Genomic DNA, 17054 nt, shown 5'->3' with positions numbered 1-17054 from the left:
TGTTAATTTTCTGATACACATCTTTCCTAAAGGTCCACCCACCCTCTCTTTTCCCTCTCCCTCTCCCCATCTCTCCCTTCTTACAGGTCAAATAAGATAGATACATCTTTAAAAACTCACCAAAGAGCATTACAGGTCAATCAAGATATAAGTCTTTCATAAAGGCCTCCCCTTCACAAATCGCACCTCTCTCTCTTTTTCTCTCTCAACAAGATATGTATCTTTTGTAAAGGTCCCCCTGACATACCTCCCTCCCTCTTTGTTTCTCACTGCCTCTCCACTTTAGGACAAAGCTCGCAACTAGAGTCAAGCATTATGAATGCTAATATATATCTTTCATAAACTTACCACAAAAATGCAAAATTATTTCACCGGATTGTTCCCATCTCTCTGTCTCTCCTTCTCCTTCTCCTTCTCTGTCTCTCCTTCCGAGAGCTTTAATCATTCAAGCAAATATAATATTGTGGTTTTAGTTGTTTCTTTCTCACACACAAGGTTTCTCAAGCTAAACAAAGCATAATCGCTTAAGCAAGGTCAATATTGTGGTTTTGGCTGTCTTCTGACTGCAGGGATAATATTTACAGAGCACAATTGGCTTTCTTATAAAGTAAGCTAAATGAAGTTTTAATCAGTCATGCAAGTATAATATTGTGGTCTTGGTTGTCTTGTGATGATTATAGAGATAATGTTCAGAGAGCACAATTGGTTTTCTTACAAAGTAAACCAGTGAGTTGCCAAGAATTCGTTCCAAATAACTGAAGAGAACAAATCGTAAGATAATTAACTAAATTTTATCTCGAGTTGGTGACACATTAAAAAATGTGCTTTAATGATCTAAGACTTTCTCTAGAAAATTGGAACATAAGCTCATAAAAGTCATCAGCATTTAGCTCATACACCTGTAAGCCATAATTGCAATTCAAATATAAGTTTATTCATCTTGTTTTACAAAGAACAGAGCAAACTACCTAACCTGCAGAATCAACAAATTGAAAAGTCAGCAACAACTCCACTTACGTGGACAGAGCCCACTGCTCCTTCTAAATCTGTTGCATGTCAAAATTCTTTTTCCACCTAAACCAATAACTACATGCTTTTCCCTGCTTTTACATGGACATTAGGATGATCTTCGTCAAGAGCATTGGGAGTCAAAGGTGAAGTTATAGGAGTAGGAGGAGCACTCTGAATAGAGATGCCACTATGCATCTACTAAGCTATGGAGCATAGCTCAGCAGTAGTAAACAAAACAATTAAGGAAACGCAAAAAAGTGCTTGCATGTTGCTTTCAATGAATTAGTTTAGGTATAGCTTACAGCATAAATATTAAAATCACAAAAAACAAAAGAAAAGAATCTGTTTTGGTTAGTCACACCTTCTAGAAGACAACATTGAATGGATTCCGAAAAATGAGTTTGGGATAGAATCAACCTCCAAGGTTTGCAACAGAAAGAATCTTTTGGCTAGCAGGCGTGTGGGGTATATTTGCATTTCTGTCAACTTAAACAATCCTAGAGATACAATGTAGCCTTGGCAAAGCTTTAATTCATGTTCATATAACTATGTAGAATCCTCGTTCTCTAGAACAGGCCTTGTCCTGGTACTCGCTGCTGTAGGTGCCCTGCTATTCCCAATCAATGAAGTTTGCAATGTCTCCTCATTGTCTGCCTGCCTTTCCATTTTGGAAATCTTTGCCTTATCCGCTTCCTTTCTACCCCAAACGGCCACCAGAAACAGGACTAGCATAGATACAGTCCCTCCTCCTGCTGCTCCAGCTGCAAATTTCCATTTATTTGATCCTTGCTCCCTTTTTCTTACAACCATTGGGCTTTCTGGAGCTAGACTAGGGGAAGGAGCCGTGGCTTTCGTGGGAATGATAAGAGAAAAGTCTCCAAGTTGACTGGTGATACATATTTTTGTGGGGGAATCCATCTTACTGATGCTGGTCAGTACACCCGTGGAGTTGAACAAGGCACAGGAAGGGGTCAAGGTACTATCAGCATACACTGGGATGTTAATGCTTATGGGATTACCCTTGACAATGAGCTTGAGTTCTGGCGGATATTCTCCTTCCTTGGTAACTGAAGCATTGTAAACCTGAATACCAACTACCGGAGCAACAAATTTATAGCCCATAGTGGGGAAATAGGAGTAATTGTGGCCAAAATTCTTGTAAACCATTACGACGCTTCTTGGGTTCCCCTCAACTGTAGCACCTTTCGGTATTGTGAACTCATTGATATTGACTCCCCTCCTCCTCAGACTCCCCACTCTGAGACGAATAACCTGAGCAGTGACACCATACTGGAATGAAGGCACAGAGACATTGTATAGGATCCCTGTTTTCTTCTGGTAGAGTTCCTTAAATGCCTCATTCTGCACAAGAGTGTTTAGATCTTGCAGATTATTCGCTAAACCTCCCGTGTAAAATAGCACCCAAAAGAGCAGAAATGAGAATGCCCATATGGGATTGCCCATCACATTTCTGTCTTAAAGAACCCGATCCCTCGCATTGATATGCAACCTGGATTCCAAGAATATATTTTGCTTTAACAAAGCAACATAGAACTGGTAATGCTGAACAATACGGAGAGCTTGAGTCTTAAAGAATCTCCGACATGATTCCCATCAGAAAGGGACAACCCAGATGAGTCTGTAAAACAGCTTGGATACCAACTTCGTTTTTCCACTGTTTTTCTATGGTTCTAAGATTTGAAAGATGATCACCCGAGTTGTTACAAGGACCCGCTGAGTACTATAGGGATTCCAACGCATTCTGAGAAAAAGGTAACAATGTCAGGCCGAATCTTGCTGAGAAAGAGGAAAAAGCAATGGATTTGTTGATAAATTAGGCATCAAGCATAAACTGACAATACAGCTAAGCAACGGAGACCTAAGCTCTGTTAATCTACAGCTCAGTGGAGAAAACTTGAAGAGGACCCACATGCATTTCATCCAAACAATCATAAATAAGAAATCTATGATTACCTAATGAGGAACAAATTTCATTTTTTTTTTCCTCAATATACACCTAGAGGTGAACATAGTACGTTGGACGTTAGGATGAGAATTATAGTGGGGCCCGAGGTAAAAAGGAGCCGTTTTAGCAAGTTAGAAAGTCCACTCGAAATCATTACCAGGCATTAATGGGATTCTAATTTGATTTTTGATGGGTTAAAACATAAAAATAGCATGCAAAACCTATTCGTTTCATGACAATCCATGTAGGCTGTGGCCATCATTGTCCTTCGCCAGAGGATGCTGTGTCCCCCTTTTTTATGGTTTACTCTTAATTATCTGTTAGTTACTCTTAGTTTATCAGCTATGGGAGCTGGAAAGCACGATTGGGTTGCCACGAGGGACAGCTTGGTTTTAGGGAGTCACAAACCACCAATAAACTCTAGGTCTGCACTCAAAAGCCTTGCTGTTAGTGGCGAGGATTGGCTGGCTCATCAATTTGAGTGGAAGCCATGAAACCTTAAATGAGAATCAAAAGGTCCCTTAATCTGTGAGCTTCAATGACAACTCTAGGGCCTATCCAATCATGATCTCCTAGGCTAGAACTATCAATTTGGCCTCTTAAACTTATCATTTAGAAATTCAAATGCTTTAGATTTAGGCATGAGGGGCAAACATGGCTTCTTAAATGGGCATATAAGCCTTCCCTAGTGAAACTTGTAACTTACCTATTCATATTATAAATTTTGTTGGCATCACTAAGAGTAAATATATTTTTCAATTTTCTTTTTTCTTAGGAAGAATAATTTTCAATCAAAAGTGGGTGGCATAATTGTACATGGTGTGGTGTAACTATAAGTTGTCATAGATTAGATGCTTATGGTGTTATGTTCTTGTCATTTGGAAATGGGGATGGGTCCTCTCATGTGGTCTCATTGGTTAGGGTTGGTTACTCCTATAAGATCTGTTCAATGTCAAACAAAAAGGTGGGATGATTGTTGTTAGGATTCAATTTGAGCTAATGAAGATAGATACAAGCTAATCCCCACATCAAATGACACTCCAAAAAATCTCTCAGATGTGCAAAACACAATGGTTTTTCATTGGATTTTTTGTGGTTTAACAACAATGGGGATGCAGAGCATGAAGATTTCACTCCTAAAATTTTGCAAAAATTTGTTGTGTTTTGCGGATTTTAAAAACTGTACGAAGTGTTGTTTTGTGTGGAGATTAGCTACTTCCATGGAGATATTCATAGAACAATTACAATATATTGAGATGAAACATTCATTTAAATAGTACTATGAATTATAAAATGCATTAATGGAACTTGTTAGACAAGATGTAGAAACTCATAATACATTTTCACATAGATATTATATTTATCGCTTCCATTTATATGTAATAGCAAATATAAATACATCTATAGATGTATAAATCTGACCACTTTCCTAAGTGAATATTTAATATTCATTTTAACCTCATTTCTCTATTTAATTAAAACAGGACTCACATTGGCTTAGGAACCATAACAGAAAAATCAACAGAAAAATATCCGCACTTAAGCCATCTATCTAATATATTCGACCCGTGACGATTTCTTCCAAATCGGTTTTACCAATTTTGGACCCTACGTGCTAGACTAGGGCTTCTACGCACTAAGTTGCTACTTATGCGCTATCCTTTTCCACCAATGCGCTAGACACTTTACTCTACGTGCTAAAACCCTCGAAGCGCTAAAACCCCCGATGCGCTACTCTATCTATCCCATGCGCCTTTCGACTAACCCTATGCGCTAGAACTCTCTACGCGCTAACCTAACCTATTGGCGCACTACCAAAATCTCCTTAGACGCTAACCTACCTAGGTTAACCCTACGCGCTAACATGTCTATCGTATGTGTTGTGCGACCTAACCTACGCACTAACCCGACAAATTTCGACCAAAAAATTAAAAACGTGATCAAAACAAGCAAAATAAATTAAAAAACATGGAGAGATTTCAACCACTTATAGGTGGGCCATAGGCGACGGGTCTCTGGTGTCGTCGGATGCGCTCAAATTGGTACAAAGCATATGGAATCGACATCTTCGTCAGAGCTCAAATGTCACAATCGCAAAGAGACAAGTGTGCAAATGATTTTTCAAAGTCAATTTTTACCTTTTTATAGGGTAAAATCAACAAGGTTAATAAGTGGGGCATGTATTTTTCTCACTTTTTCATTTTTAATTTTATCAACATCATTTTCGGGAGATGAATCAATAATGTGCATTCAACATAGTCAAAATTTTAAAATGCAATTAATCCAAAAACACTCATCAAATCAACAAAAATTTCAAAATCTTGATTCATCTCCCGAGGGGGCATCGTCAATATCATTCATCAAATCTGGGGCATCATATTGACATTTCGACACAAACATCATATCTAGCAAATTTTTCTTTGAATCAACATGTGCACACACGTCACTTCAAACAGGGGCAAAATGTAGACGTATAAATCTGACCACTTTCCTAAGTGAATATTTAATATTCATTTTAACCTCATTTCTCTATTTAATTAAATTCTATTTAATTAATTTCTTCACATTCATCTATTTAATTAAATGAATTACTCAATTTATTCAATTAAATTCACCTAAGCCAAGTTTTTAGCCTTTGATTAAATAAATCACTTTATTTAATTAATTATCCTTTCTCCCTTTTTAATTAAATTTACATTTAATTAAATTGATCCTTGCAAATAAATAAATCTAATTTATTTATTAAATCTCCCACTTGTATTTATGCAAGTTGCATCTATTTGATTGAAATAAAGTAACTTTATTTTAATTAAAATCCTTTTCCCTCCACTTGCATTTTCCTACATCTCCCACTTGCCTCTTTAACCCCCTTCTAGATTCTTCTAATCACTTCCAATTTAGCCTAATCCATCTTCTAAATATTGTCACAATCCTAAGCAAAAAGAAGTCACTTCTCAAAGTCTCCAAAGTCTTTGAAAACCATTAAAGGCTTTATGTCCTCAACAAGTTAACCCTCAAAGTCTTCCAAACCATTTAAGGCTCTTACATAACCATTAATGGTTAACTCAACCTTCTTGCATAATTAAAGACTTTCTCTCTAACTCAACCCTCATCTAACCCAAGGGTCTCATCAAGCATTCATGGCTTTAACCTTGGTTATCCCTTTAACCCTTGCACAAGAGTTTACCCCTTGGGTAAAAGTTTTATCCATTGGATAACCCTAGCTTAACCTTAACCCTTACCTCGTAGGGTAACCTTCATGTCTTCTCAAGCATTTATTGCTTCTTTCATCTCCTCTCAAGCAACCTCTTGTTGACAATTATCACCATTTCATTGGTAAGAATTGCAAACATGGATTGATTAACTTTCAATCCTGGCCCTTGTTAAGATTATCCAATATTGACCATCCATTGCTCTATTTTTCCTATAAATAGAGCTCTCATTCTCTCATTTTGATATAGAAATCTTTGTGTATCAAACTTATAGTCATTTTGCTAGTGATAGGATCCAAGTCTCTGTGCATCAAACATATAGTCTAATTAACTAAGCATTTTAGCCTCTCTTTGATAAATCATCTTAATAAGCATTTAGAAGCATTCTAATATCATAGCATATCCATGTTAGACTAGTATATCATTTCTAGGATAATTAGTTAATTTTATCATCATCTTTATGCTAGCTTAATCATCATAGGTTCAATAACATACATATCTAGGAATGCATTCATGCATAATAATCAAACATCACTCGTTCTTGGAGTTGTCATCCTAAGTCACTTTGCTTAGTGATGTGAGAGCAAAGACATTGACTTCAGGGATCCTGTGAGATAGAGAACAATGGGACACCCCTTGGGAAATTGAGCTATTCAATATAGTTCCTATAACTTGCACCAAGAGTCTCATTGGTGTATGGACCCTGTGAAACTGACTTTTACCTTTTTGTCACCCTCATTTCCCGCACACATTTCTGGTGCCCAATGTGGGGCTTATCCCCATTAATCATATCATTTTTGATGCAGTAGAAATATTGCAAGCACACGAGAATGTTGTTTTAGTGCATCGGGACCTTTCGTTAGTGCATTAGGAGAAAACAATAGTGTGTTCGGCATACTGTTTAATGCATAAGACCCATTCCCTGATGTATTTAAACTCTGTATTAGCGCATAATAGTTTGGTTTATTTCCTGCATATTGGAACAACAGTGTAGTGCATTCGGTAACCAATGTAGCTCATTCGGTAACCAGTGTAGCGTATCGGTAACTTTTTGTAGCGCATTTGTGCAGTAGACCAACACATGACTCTGAATGAGAAAAGACAAAACTATAACCGAAGTGAGAAAAATTAGGCTTGTGTAAGCCCACCATAGATTCTATTTTTCGCTAACTTTCTTCTTGCAGGTCACTGACAATTTCTTGTAGGTTTAGAAGAAATTAAAATAGGAATTCAATTCTTTCTAGCTTTTTAAGTTGGATAAAAAGAATTCACTTTCCTTTAAGTTTAAAAAGAATCTCATCTTTTCTTTTGGGTTTAAAATTTACTACATCTTTATTTGGGTTTTAAAAAGAATTCCATTGTCAGATAAAAAGAACAACAAAATAAACTTTGTTTTTTGCAAGTTAGGCAAAAACACTTCATTTTGGTTTAAAAAGAACAACAAATTTGCTTTTCAATTTGCAAAAGGTAAAAAGAATCACATTTTCCTTTGGTGCATAAAAATAATTCATTTTCATTTTGCAAAGGATATAAAGAACCTCATGTTATTTTGTGCAAAGCAAAGGAGTATTTCATTTCGTGATTTTCCATTTGTTGACCAACATCATGATTTAATTTGTTGACCAGGATTTCACTTTCTTAGATAGAAAACATTTGCTATAAAGAGTTAAAAAGAACACCATGCTTTTTGGAGCAACATCTCCAAATAGACGTTAGCAAATCATTGCTTTGAAGGATAAAAACAACATTTGTTTTCTTTGTCTCAAAAGTGGAAGGTATATTCTCTCCCCTTAACTGGGTGACCAAAAAGCCAAACCACTCTTAAAAGATTTCTTTACTTCAAGCATTTTAAATCCTTTAGCAGACCTACCCTCCCGAGTTGCTCTTAGAGCACCATTAATAGCCGGTGAGAGGGGAACGACCTAAGTGGGAAACAACTTTATCGTCGAGTGTTCCAATCCACTATAATCAAATGTGGAGGTTAACAAAAGTCCCCTTCAATAGTTTTGCTCAGTAATTAGCCTTCCCCCATTATCTTTAAGATACGTAAAGCCTTTTTTGTAAAGGTTGGGAAGCCTCCCGAGGGAGTTTATCACTGAAGACCGAATGAAAGCCTGATTAAAAACCTTAGCATTAGAAGCTTTGAGCCGAGTCAGTAACCAGACATCTTCAATATCATAGTGCAAGGGTGGGGAAAAAATTTGCTGCCAAGATCACTCACCATATATCTCCCAAGATAACTACTCAATTGTGAAGCAATTCACTTTGAGTTAATTTATGGCAAAAGGCAAAAAAAACGGGCACCCCCTAGGGGGTGACAAGGCTGTTTGGGCTTACAGAGTATCGAGACTAGTGGGCTATGATATTGTTGATGACCCTTGAATAAAGAGTCTACTTGATTTGTCTTATTTGTTATCTAAACCTGTGAAAATATTAGGGATTTGAACACATCCTCACAGAACATACACTACTTGTTTAGCATAGACAAAATTGTTATCTCTTTTATGTGTCGTGTTTTCAAGTTATTTTTTAGAAAATCATCCATCAAAATCACAAGTGATAAAATTCAAAACTGCAAAAACAAAGAAATCAGGATAGTAGCACATAGGAGCAACATACTAGCGCATAGCAACCATTCTGTAGTGTATTTGAACCAAACCTTAGCACTTTCATCAATCAACTTAGCGCATAACCAGTATCATACTGGTGAAATTTCTAGTAGCGCTTTCTAGCATCAGTCTAACACATTTAGACATCAACATAGCGCATTCAAGACATATCATAGAACTTTCAGTCCAAACAACATCGCATAATCATGACCTATTAGTGTGTAACTCATCTAGTTTAGTCAGTTTCAAACAGTTTAAACCAGCGCATAGGAGAGGCAGCTTAGCGCATAGAGAGCATTCTGTAGCGCATCTTGAACATTCTTTAGCGCATTCAGTCTCTGTCTTAGTGCATGATCAAAACTATGAAAAATAGAGAGCAAATCAGGCACCTTGAGAAAAGTTTATCGACAGTTTCACATACCCTTTCAGGTCCTTTAGCAAACTCAGTAGCAAAATTTTGAATCCAATCATTAGTGAGAAAATTACAAACTCAACAATGCGCTCTTAGAACAAGTTTTCAAATCATCAACTAATTGAGATAAGACTTCATCCAACAAAATCAGGAAGTATCAGAAACAGTGATCAAAAGTTTCACCATCCAACGGATTCTATCAAAACAACATACCTAGTTTAATTCTCAAGTTGTCAAATCAAGTTTCCACATCGGGAGACTTTATCCATATCATTTGACACACTTTGTCGTGGAGGCGAATCTAACTAAACCTCTACTTGATAAAGTAAACTTGAGTATTCAAACGAAGTATCCAAATCCAACATCAACGTCAACCTTTGATCATTCGTGTATGACCACTCCTCATATTTTGAGAAGAACAAGTCTTCATCACAAAATTAATTTGAAGAAGAGACAACCTAGTTCTAAGGCACTTATGAGAAGGAATAAATTTTTCTATATCAATCACCAAATATTTACATCACATTGCGCATTCTTGCATCACATGCGATTGTATATCCAAGACAAAATAAACGAGTTTGACAAGGAACCTTTGAGAAGTAGGGCTTACATTCAAAAAGCGACATTCAACCAACGCCTAAATCGTGGAGGAAGGATTAACCCCGCTTTATTCCCACTCTGTATCACTTATAACAAAGCTCAACCTGAACCACCAACACCACCTAGAACTCCCATAGAAGACAAAGAATTCATCACACTAGAAATTTACTAAATGCCCGCTGTCACTCGATCTCAGAGAAACAAACAAAGAGAATCACAACTAGAATCAAGTATGGGTCGTAGATTATCCAACCCTTTTGATGAGTATGCCAATATGGGTGAAACAAAGGTCACATAAGAACTTCTCCAAGAGTGCCAAGAAAACCCATCATTCCAAAGGCTCATGGAAAGACTTATTGAAGCAGACAAGGAAAAATATCTACTCATGCTAACTAGCAAAGGATTTAAACTTCTTGAAGATTTCGATACCGAAAACTTAAGGAATACAGACGAGAGAATTTTAAGAACAAGGTCTAGAAATTATGCCTATCAAGACCAACAAAGAGAAGAAGAAGAAGCACATGACCCGGAAAACACACACGAACAAGACAACACCCATGAACGCAACCATGCCCGCAATCGTGACAATCTTAATGAGAGATAGGAAGCTCTCCCTCAAAGTACAAATGAGCCCATGGTCGCTCTTACACAACAAATCCAAACACTGCAAAGGCAAATGTAGGACATGCAACAAAGGACCACAGTGCGATACTCCTTGGACGAGATCTGTCCCTATCCTTTTGACAGGAGATTGAACATGGTAACTTTTCCCCCAAATTCAGATATACCAAAGTATGATAAGTACAATGGTAAAAGTGATCCCCATGATCATGTTCTAGAATTTTGTACCATAAGCCTATAGTTTGCTCATGATGACTATTCCCAAGAAGTATGGGAGGGAAAACAATGGAGTGGTTGTCTAAACGTACACCTCCCACCAGATCATTTAATGAGTTGGTAAACAAATTTATCACACAATACTCCTATAACATTCATCATGCAATCACCATGTTGGATGTGTGTAATACCAAACAAAATAACAACGAAACATTCATGGTGTTTCTTTAGTGGTGGAGACACATGGTTTCGAGATATCCTCAAGACGTGCCTGAAAAGGAAAAGATGGAGATCTTTATCGATAATATAAATAGTGAGATGAGTTATCAACTCAAACTCCAATGCATACCATCTTTTGCCAAGTTGATAGAAAATGGAATCCAAGTAGAGGAATCCTACATCAAGAAAGGAACATTAAAGTTATTTAAGGAAGGAGTTAACTCATCAAACACTAACCCCTTTAACAATCAAAACAACAACAACACTTTAGACAAATCCATATTTTGGACAAGGAACAAAAACATTGTTAATGATGGGGTAGTTGATGCTAATAATGTGAAGTCCAAACAACTAGTGTTGGCTTTATCAGGTAACCCACCATCTAACAAAAATAAAAAAAAAGTGTTAATCAATGCACTGACATTTATCTGCAAAATACCAATCAAGGAGCTTCAACATCAAACACCAACAACGCTAACCAAGGCAACAACACTAATCGAGGAAATAATGCAAACCAGAGAGGTAACACCAACGCTTTCTCGTATAGACGCATCTACACACCATTAGGAAAAACCTTAGAGTTAGCGTTTTGAGAACTCTTGGTGAGTAAGATCATCACATTGCGAGCCATAAACAACTTTGAACCCCAGGTCAAACCACCTTGGTGGAATGACTCACATTTATGTGATTTTCATCGAAACAAAGGACATCACACAAATGATTGCATGAGGCTTAAGAACATCATTCAGGACATGATTGATAGAGGTGATTTAACAGTTGATGGTCTCAAAACAAATGGTGACCATGACGCCTTTAAAAATCCTCTTCCGAATTACAACAAGGGAAGAGCTTCAACATCAAACAATACTAGAGGAGCTCATATAAATCACCTGTACAATAGCACCATCAATCAAATATCAACAGATGACAACCAAACAAATGTCATAAAAATCAAGGACAAACAAGAACATGCATCGATCAATGTGACAACCAGAGCACAAAAATACATCTTGAAAGGGAATACATCAACATCCACAACTATCCCCAAGACTCAATATAACTTGGTTGATCAATTGCAGAGAACTCTCACTCAGATATCCATACTTGAGTTGCTCAAACTCTCGCCAAAACACAAAGATATCTTAGAGCAAGCACTTGTCAAAACAAACGTTCCTAAAGATCTGGACATTGATAGATTCCAAGCCATGGTGGCTCATATGACAGGGCCTCATAACCTTATATTTTCTGAACAAGATGATGTCTCCTTGAATCATCTGCATCACTCCGCTCCATATCGAAGTCTTAGTCTATAAACATCAAGTTAAAAGAGTGTTAATAGATGGAGGAGCTGGTCTCAATATCTGTACTTTAAAGCTTATTCGTGCATTGGGCTTCTCTGAGCAGTCTATTGATCCAAACAAGAAGATCACCATCAAGGCCTATGATGATGAAGAAAGGTCATCCAAAGGAACAATAATACTACCTATTTAGGTAGGACAAATACAAAAGGACACCATGTGCCAAGTCTTAGACATAGACTTAACATACAATATTCTATTGGGTTGTCCTTGGATACATGAAATGCAAGCAATGCCTTTGACATACCATCAGTGTATCAAGTTCCCGTACAATGGACAAGAAATTTCCATATCTATAGATAATAACCCTTTTCAGCATTGCAATGCTATGTGGGCAGCTCAAGACAGCCTGGTTTCACACAACAGGGAGGCCCAAGCTTCCTCAACATTCGATCATCATCAAGAAAAACTCAAGTCTTTATCCATAGACTTCAAACAAAAGATGAAAAACAAAGATCAAGGCATGGGGGAATACTCTTTTGAACCCATGTGTCTATCAAAGTTGCCAACATCACCAAAATCTTATGGACAACCTTCTGCATCAACACATCAAGCAACACAACCCATCACCAAATTTGATGGCAAATTTATCCAATTGCGCACACTAGCAAATGAATCAGAAGAGAAAGACATCCTTAGTTGGCTATACAAGGATGAAGAAGAAGTCAGAGTTGCTACCCTAGAGGTGGCCATACCGACACAACAATATGGAAAAGGATTCCAGATCATGTGACAGATGGGACTCAATGGCAAAAGATCTATAGGCAAGCATTAGGAAGGCATTACAAAACCTCTGCAACTTCCTTCACAATTTGCATGAGACAAAACAGGACTGGGATATGGACAACATGTACCACCTAGGCAAAAGCAAAATAAATATCAGAAACCTTAGTGGAGAGCCAAGAAGAAATATAATGAAAACTCATGGCAAGAGGCACTACACCAAGCAACATAAACAACAAGGAAAGAGCAAGAACATCAGGAAAATGAGAAACGACAAGAGGAACTGGCCATTCAAAGAGAAGAAGCCTCTTATAAGAAAGTGCATCATGTGCAAGAACCTATTCAAACCAAAGTAGAGCCACCAACCGAAGAAATTACTACTCCTCAAGGAGAAACAATGTATGAACAAATGCAAAGAGTACAAGTAGGCTCTGACTCCAAATCAGAAAAATCTACAAAACTGGTATCAATTGTCAGAGATCTTTTCTCACCGTATAACATACCTATCGATTACAGTGAGAGAACCTGGGACAATGACTCTGAAACAGATTCTAATGAATATGAATGAGGTATATGTTCCGATGTTACTGAAGATATTGAGGTAGATACCATCCATTCATGCACAACCCTTTCTTAGGAGGGACAAGGTGCAGAGTCTCGATCACTTGAATTTGGACCACGACATACCTACAAGGCTAATGAGAATGAGCAACAACAATACGAACAAGGCTACATTGAAGATGATACCATCGAAGACCTTGACAATATCATAAACCCAACCAGTATCCCAAACAACTATAATGATGCCTATATCATGACACTTACCACAACCGATCTCAACCCACCAAATGACTCCTTACCGCTCGTATTTTCTGATCTCATAGACTGGGAAGAACCTGAACACCATGATATACCAGTTTTCCCAGATGACGAATCCATTACCCAGTATCTATGTTCAGTCAACCCAGAAATGTGCTCTACCAACGAACAAAATAACGATATCTGCAATCAGGGGAGTGCAAATGAAAGAAACAAAGGATCTAATACTAAAAACCAGCCAATGGCAGTATTAGATCACAAAAAAAGTAAAAATAAAGGACACATCTGCAGGGGAAAACCTTTTTGAGGCACCTAAAGATGGGAGACTTGACACTCTTCCTAAACATTATCAAGAAAGGTCACCCATATTGATTGAGCCAACTCAATCAATAAACATTGGTACTGAAGTAACAGTCAAAGCCATACACCTAGTAGAATCACTGATAGAAGAAGAGCAACCAGATTTTATCAAATTCTTCGAGGAAAAGAAAATTAATTTTGCTTGGTCCTATGTTGATATGCCTGGAATAGATCCAAACCTGATCATGCATCATTTATCCATCGCTCTAGGAGCTAGGCCAGTCAAACAAAAATTAAGAAAAATGAATCCACATGTAGCATTATTGGTCAAAGATGAACTAAAGAAGTTATTAGATGACAGATTTATCCGACCTATAGACTATGTTGAATGGATTTCAAACATTGTACCAGTTTCAAAGCCTGACGGAAGTATCAAAATATGCACAAATTTTAGAGATGTCAACAAAGCATGTCCGAAGGATGACTTTCCTTTACCAAGCATCGACATAATTGTGGATCTAACAACATGCCACACAATATTATCATTAATAGAAGGTTTCTCTGGCTATAATCAAATCAAAATTGCCCCAGAGGATCAAGATAAAACTGCGTTCACTTGTCCATGGGGAACGTATTGTTGGAATGTCATGCCTTTCAGCTTGAAGAATGATGGGGCAACTTATCAAAGAGCCATGACGATAATATTTCATGATATGATGCATACCTTCATGGAAGACTATGTCGATGATTTACTGGGTAAATCATTCACTCGAGCAGGAACATTTGGGCATATTAGATTAAATCTTTCAAATATTGGAACAGTTCAAGGTCACACTAAACCCTAAGAAGTGTCTCTTCGGGGTCACATCTGGCAAACTTTTAGGCTACATTGTGTCAGGAAAGGGCATTGAAGTAGATTCAGTGAAGGTATAAGCCATCATGGAGCTGCCACCTCCCCGAAACATTAGCCAACTCAGATCTTTGCAAGGACGGTTGTAGTCTATCAGGCGATTCATAGCCCAACTAGCAAATAAATGTCTACCATTTAATCATCTGCTACATAAGAACATACCTTTCAGATGGGAATTCAAGTATGCGGAATAATTTCACCAGCTCAAGCAATATCTAATGAATCCGCCAGTTTTGGTACCACCAATAGCAGGCAAGCCGCTCATTCTCTACAAATCAACAATTGAAGTATCATTGAGGGCACTGCTAGTACAAGAGGATCCAAAAAGTAAGGAAAGAGCTATATATTACATCAATAGAACTTTAAATGGATATGAGCTAAATTATACATTAATTGATTAGGCTTGCTTAGCTATGTTGTTCGCCTCTCAAAAGTTCCACCACTACATGCTAGCTCACACAATCAAGTTGTTAGCAAAAAATGATCCTCTCAAGTATTTACTCAGCAAAGCAGCTCTTACAGGCCGATTGGCTAAGTGGGTCATGATTCTCAGTGAGATTGATATCCAGTACACAGAACATTGGGCTATTAAAGGACAGGTAATTACAGATCAACTGGTTGAAGCACCACTACCAGATCAACAACCAATGCAGGTGGAATTTCCAGACATGGATGTACTCACTAGCACACTCAACCAATGGACCCTGTACTTTGATGGATCCTATACACAACATGGATCAGGTGCTGACATCTTGTTCATCACTCCAGAAGGGCACACAATTCCACAATCTTATAGACTGATGTTTCCATGCACCAACAACATCGCTAAATATGAAGCTCTAGTGATAGGAATCAAAATGGTTGTGAAATGGAGAATCACAGAATTGAGAGTCTATGGGGATTCTCAATTAGTCATTGTTGGGTGAATATTTTGTCACTAGCGTACTAATGACAAAACATAAAATTCACACAATGCTATGCTAAGAAATTAATCTCTCCTCTCATCAAGGGGAGGTTCCCTATGAAATTTCTCCTCTAATTAACAAGAAATTAAATTGGTGGGTTGGTGTTGGGCATATAACTCTCTTTTTTCAGAGTTTATGTATTCTCCCTTCACCTAGTTACAGTTTCTCTACCTCTTCAGATATTCAAAGAAAAGAACTATTAATTTAATAAACTACACTAAGAGTTACTTTTAAGCAGCACAAAGTCTCCTTTATGGTAACACTGATTCACACCGATCGTTACAAATTAAACAAGTAGAAACTTAGCTTAAAGCTCAAAGTCTTTAAGTGTAAATTTCTAATCAATTAAACTACTAATAACCGCAGCAATACAAAGCTTACTACAAGTTATTTCCTTTACCAGCAGATTTCTCAAGCATGCTAAGAGCACAAAGTCTATTGGCAAGATTTGAGAGCTCTTTAACCATGTAGCAATATCTTTTTCATGCTTAGCAAAACTCTACTGGATTTTTATCCCAATTTAGACTTTGAGCTTTTGTGATGAGAATTCAATCAAACAAATAAAGAAAACGGTTTTGTTGATTGCAAACTTTGTGTTGTATCAATAAATTTGTTTATATTATTTAATGTTCCTATGTCCATTGAATACATATTATCTTTACGTATTTGATCTTAAGATATTGCTACATGGTTAAAGAGCTCTCAAATCTTGCCAATAGACTTTGTGCTCTTAGCATGCTTGATAAATCTGTTGATAAAGGAAATAACTTGTAGTAAGCTTTGTATTGCTGTGGTTATTAGTAGTTTAATTGATTAGAAATTTACACTTAAAGACTTTGAGCTTTAAGCTAAGTTTCTACTTGTTTAATTTGTAATGATCAATGTGAATCAGTGGTACCATAAAGGAGACTTTATGCTGCTTAAAAGTAACTCTTAGTGTAGTTTATTAAATTAATAGTTCTTTTCTTTGAATATCTGAAGAGGTAGAGAAACTGTGACTAGGTGAAGGGAGAATACATAAACTCTGAAAAAAGAGAGTTATATGCCCAACGCCAACCCACCAATTTAATTTCTTGTTAATTAGAGGAGAAATTTCATAGGGAACCTCCCCTT

General features: G+C 37.2%; 1 protein-coding gene across 1 annotated transcript; it reads right to left on the bottom strand.

Moving 5' to 3' along the window:
- Nucleotides 1-912: 912 nt before the first annotated feature.
- On the bottom strand, nucleotides 913-2982 carry LOC131077311 (uncharacterized). The gene has a single exon (XM_058014779.2). It carries the CDS (start codon nucleotides 2473-2475, stop codon nucleotides 1558-1560), a length of 918 nt encoding a protein of 305 aa, XP_057870762.1. The 5' UTR covers nucleotides 2476-2982; the 3' UTR covers nucleotides 913-1557.
- Nucleotides 2983-17054: the final 14072 nt, after the last annotated feature.

The sequence above is a fragment of the Cryptomeria japonica genome, chromosome 6 (genome assembly GCF_030272615.1).
Source record: "Cryptomeria japonica chromosome 6, Sugi_1.0, whole genome shotgun sequence".
Taxonomy (NCBI): Eukaryota; Viridiplantae; Streptophyta; class Pinopsida; order Cupressales; family Cupressaceae; genus Cryptomeria; species Cryptomeria japonica.
The sequence above is the reverse complement of the archived record's forward strand: the minus strand, read 5'-3'. Positions and strand labels throughout refer to the sequence as shown.

Bases quoted from the DNA above. Each gene is read 5' to 3' on its own strand.
- LOC131077311 (XM_058014779.2), bottom strand. From the start codon at position 2,475: ATGGGCAATCCCATATGGGCATTCTCATTTCTGCTCTTTTGGGTGCTA.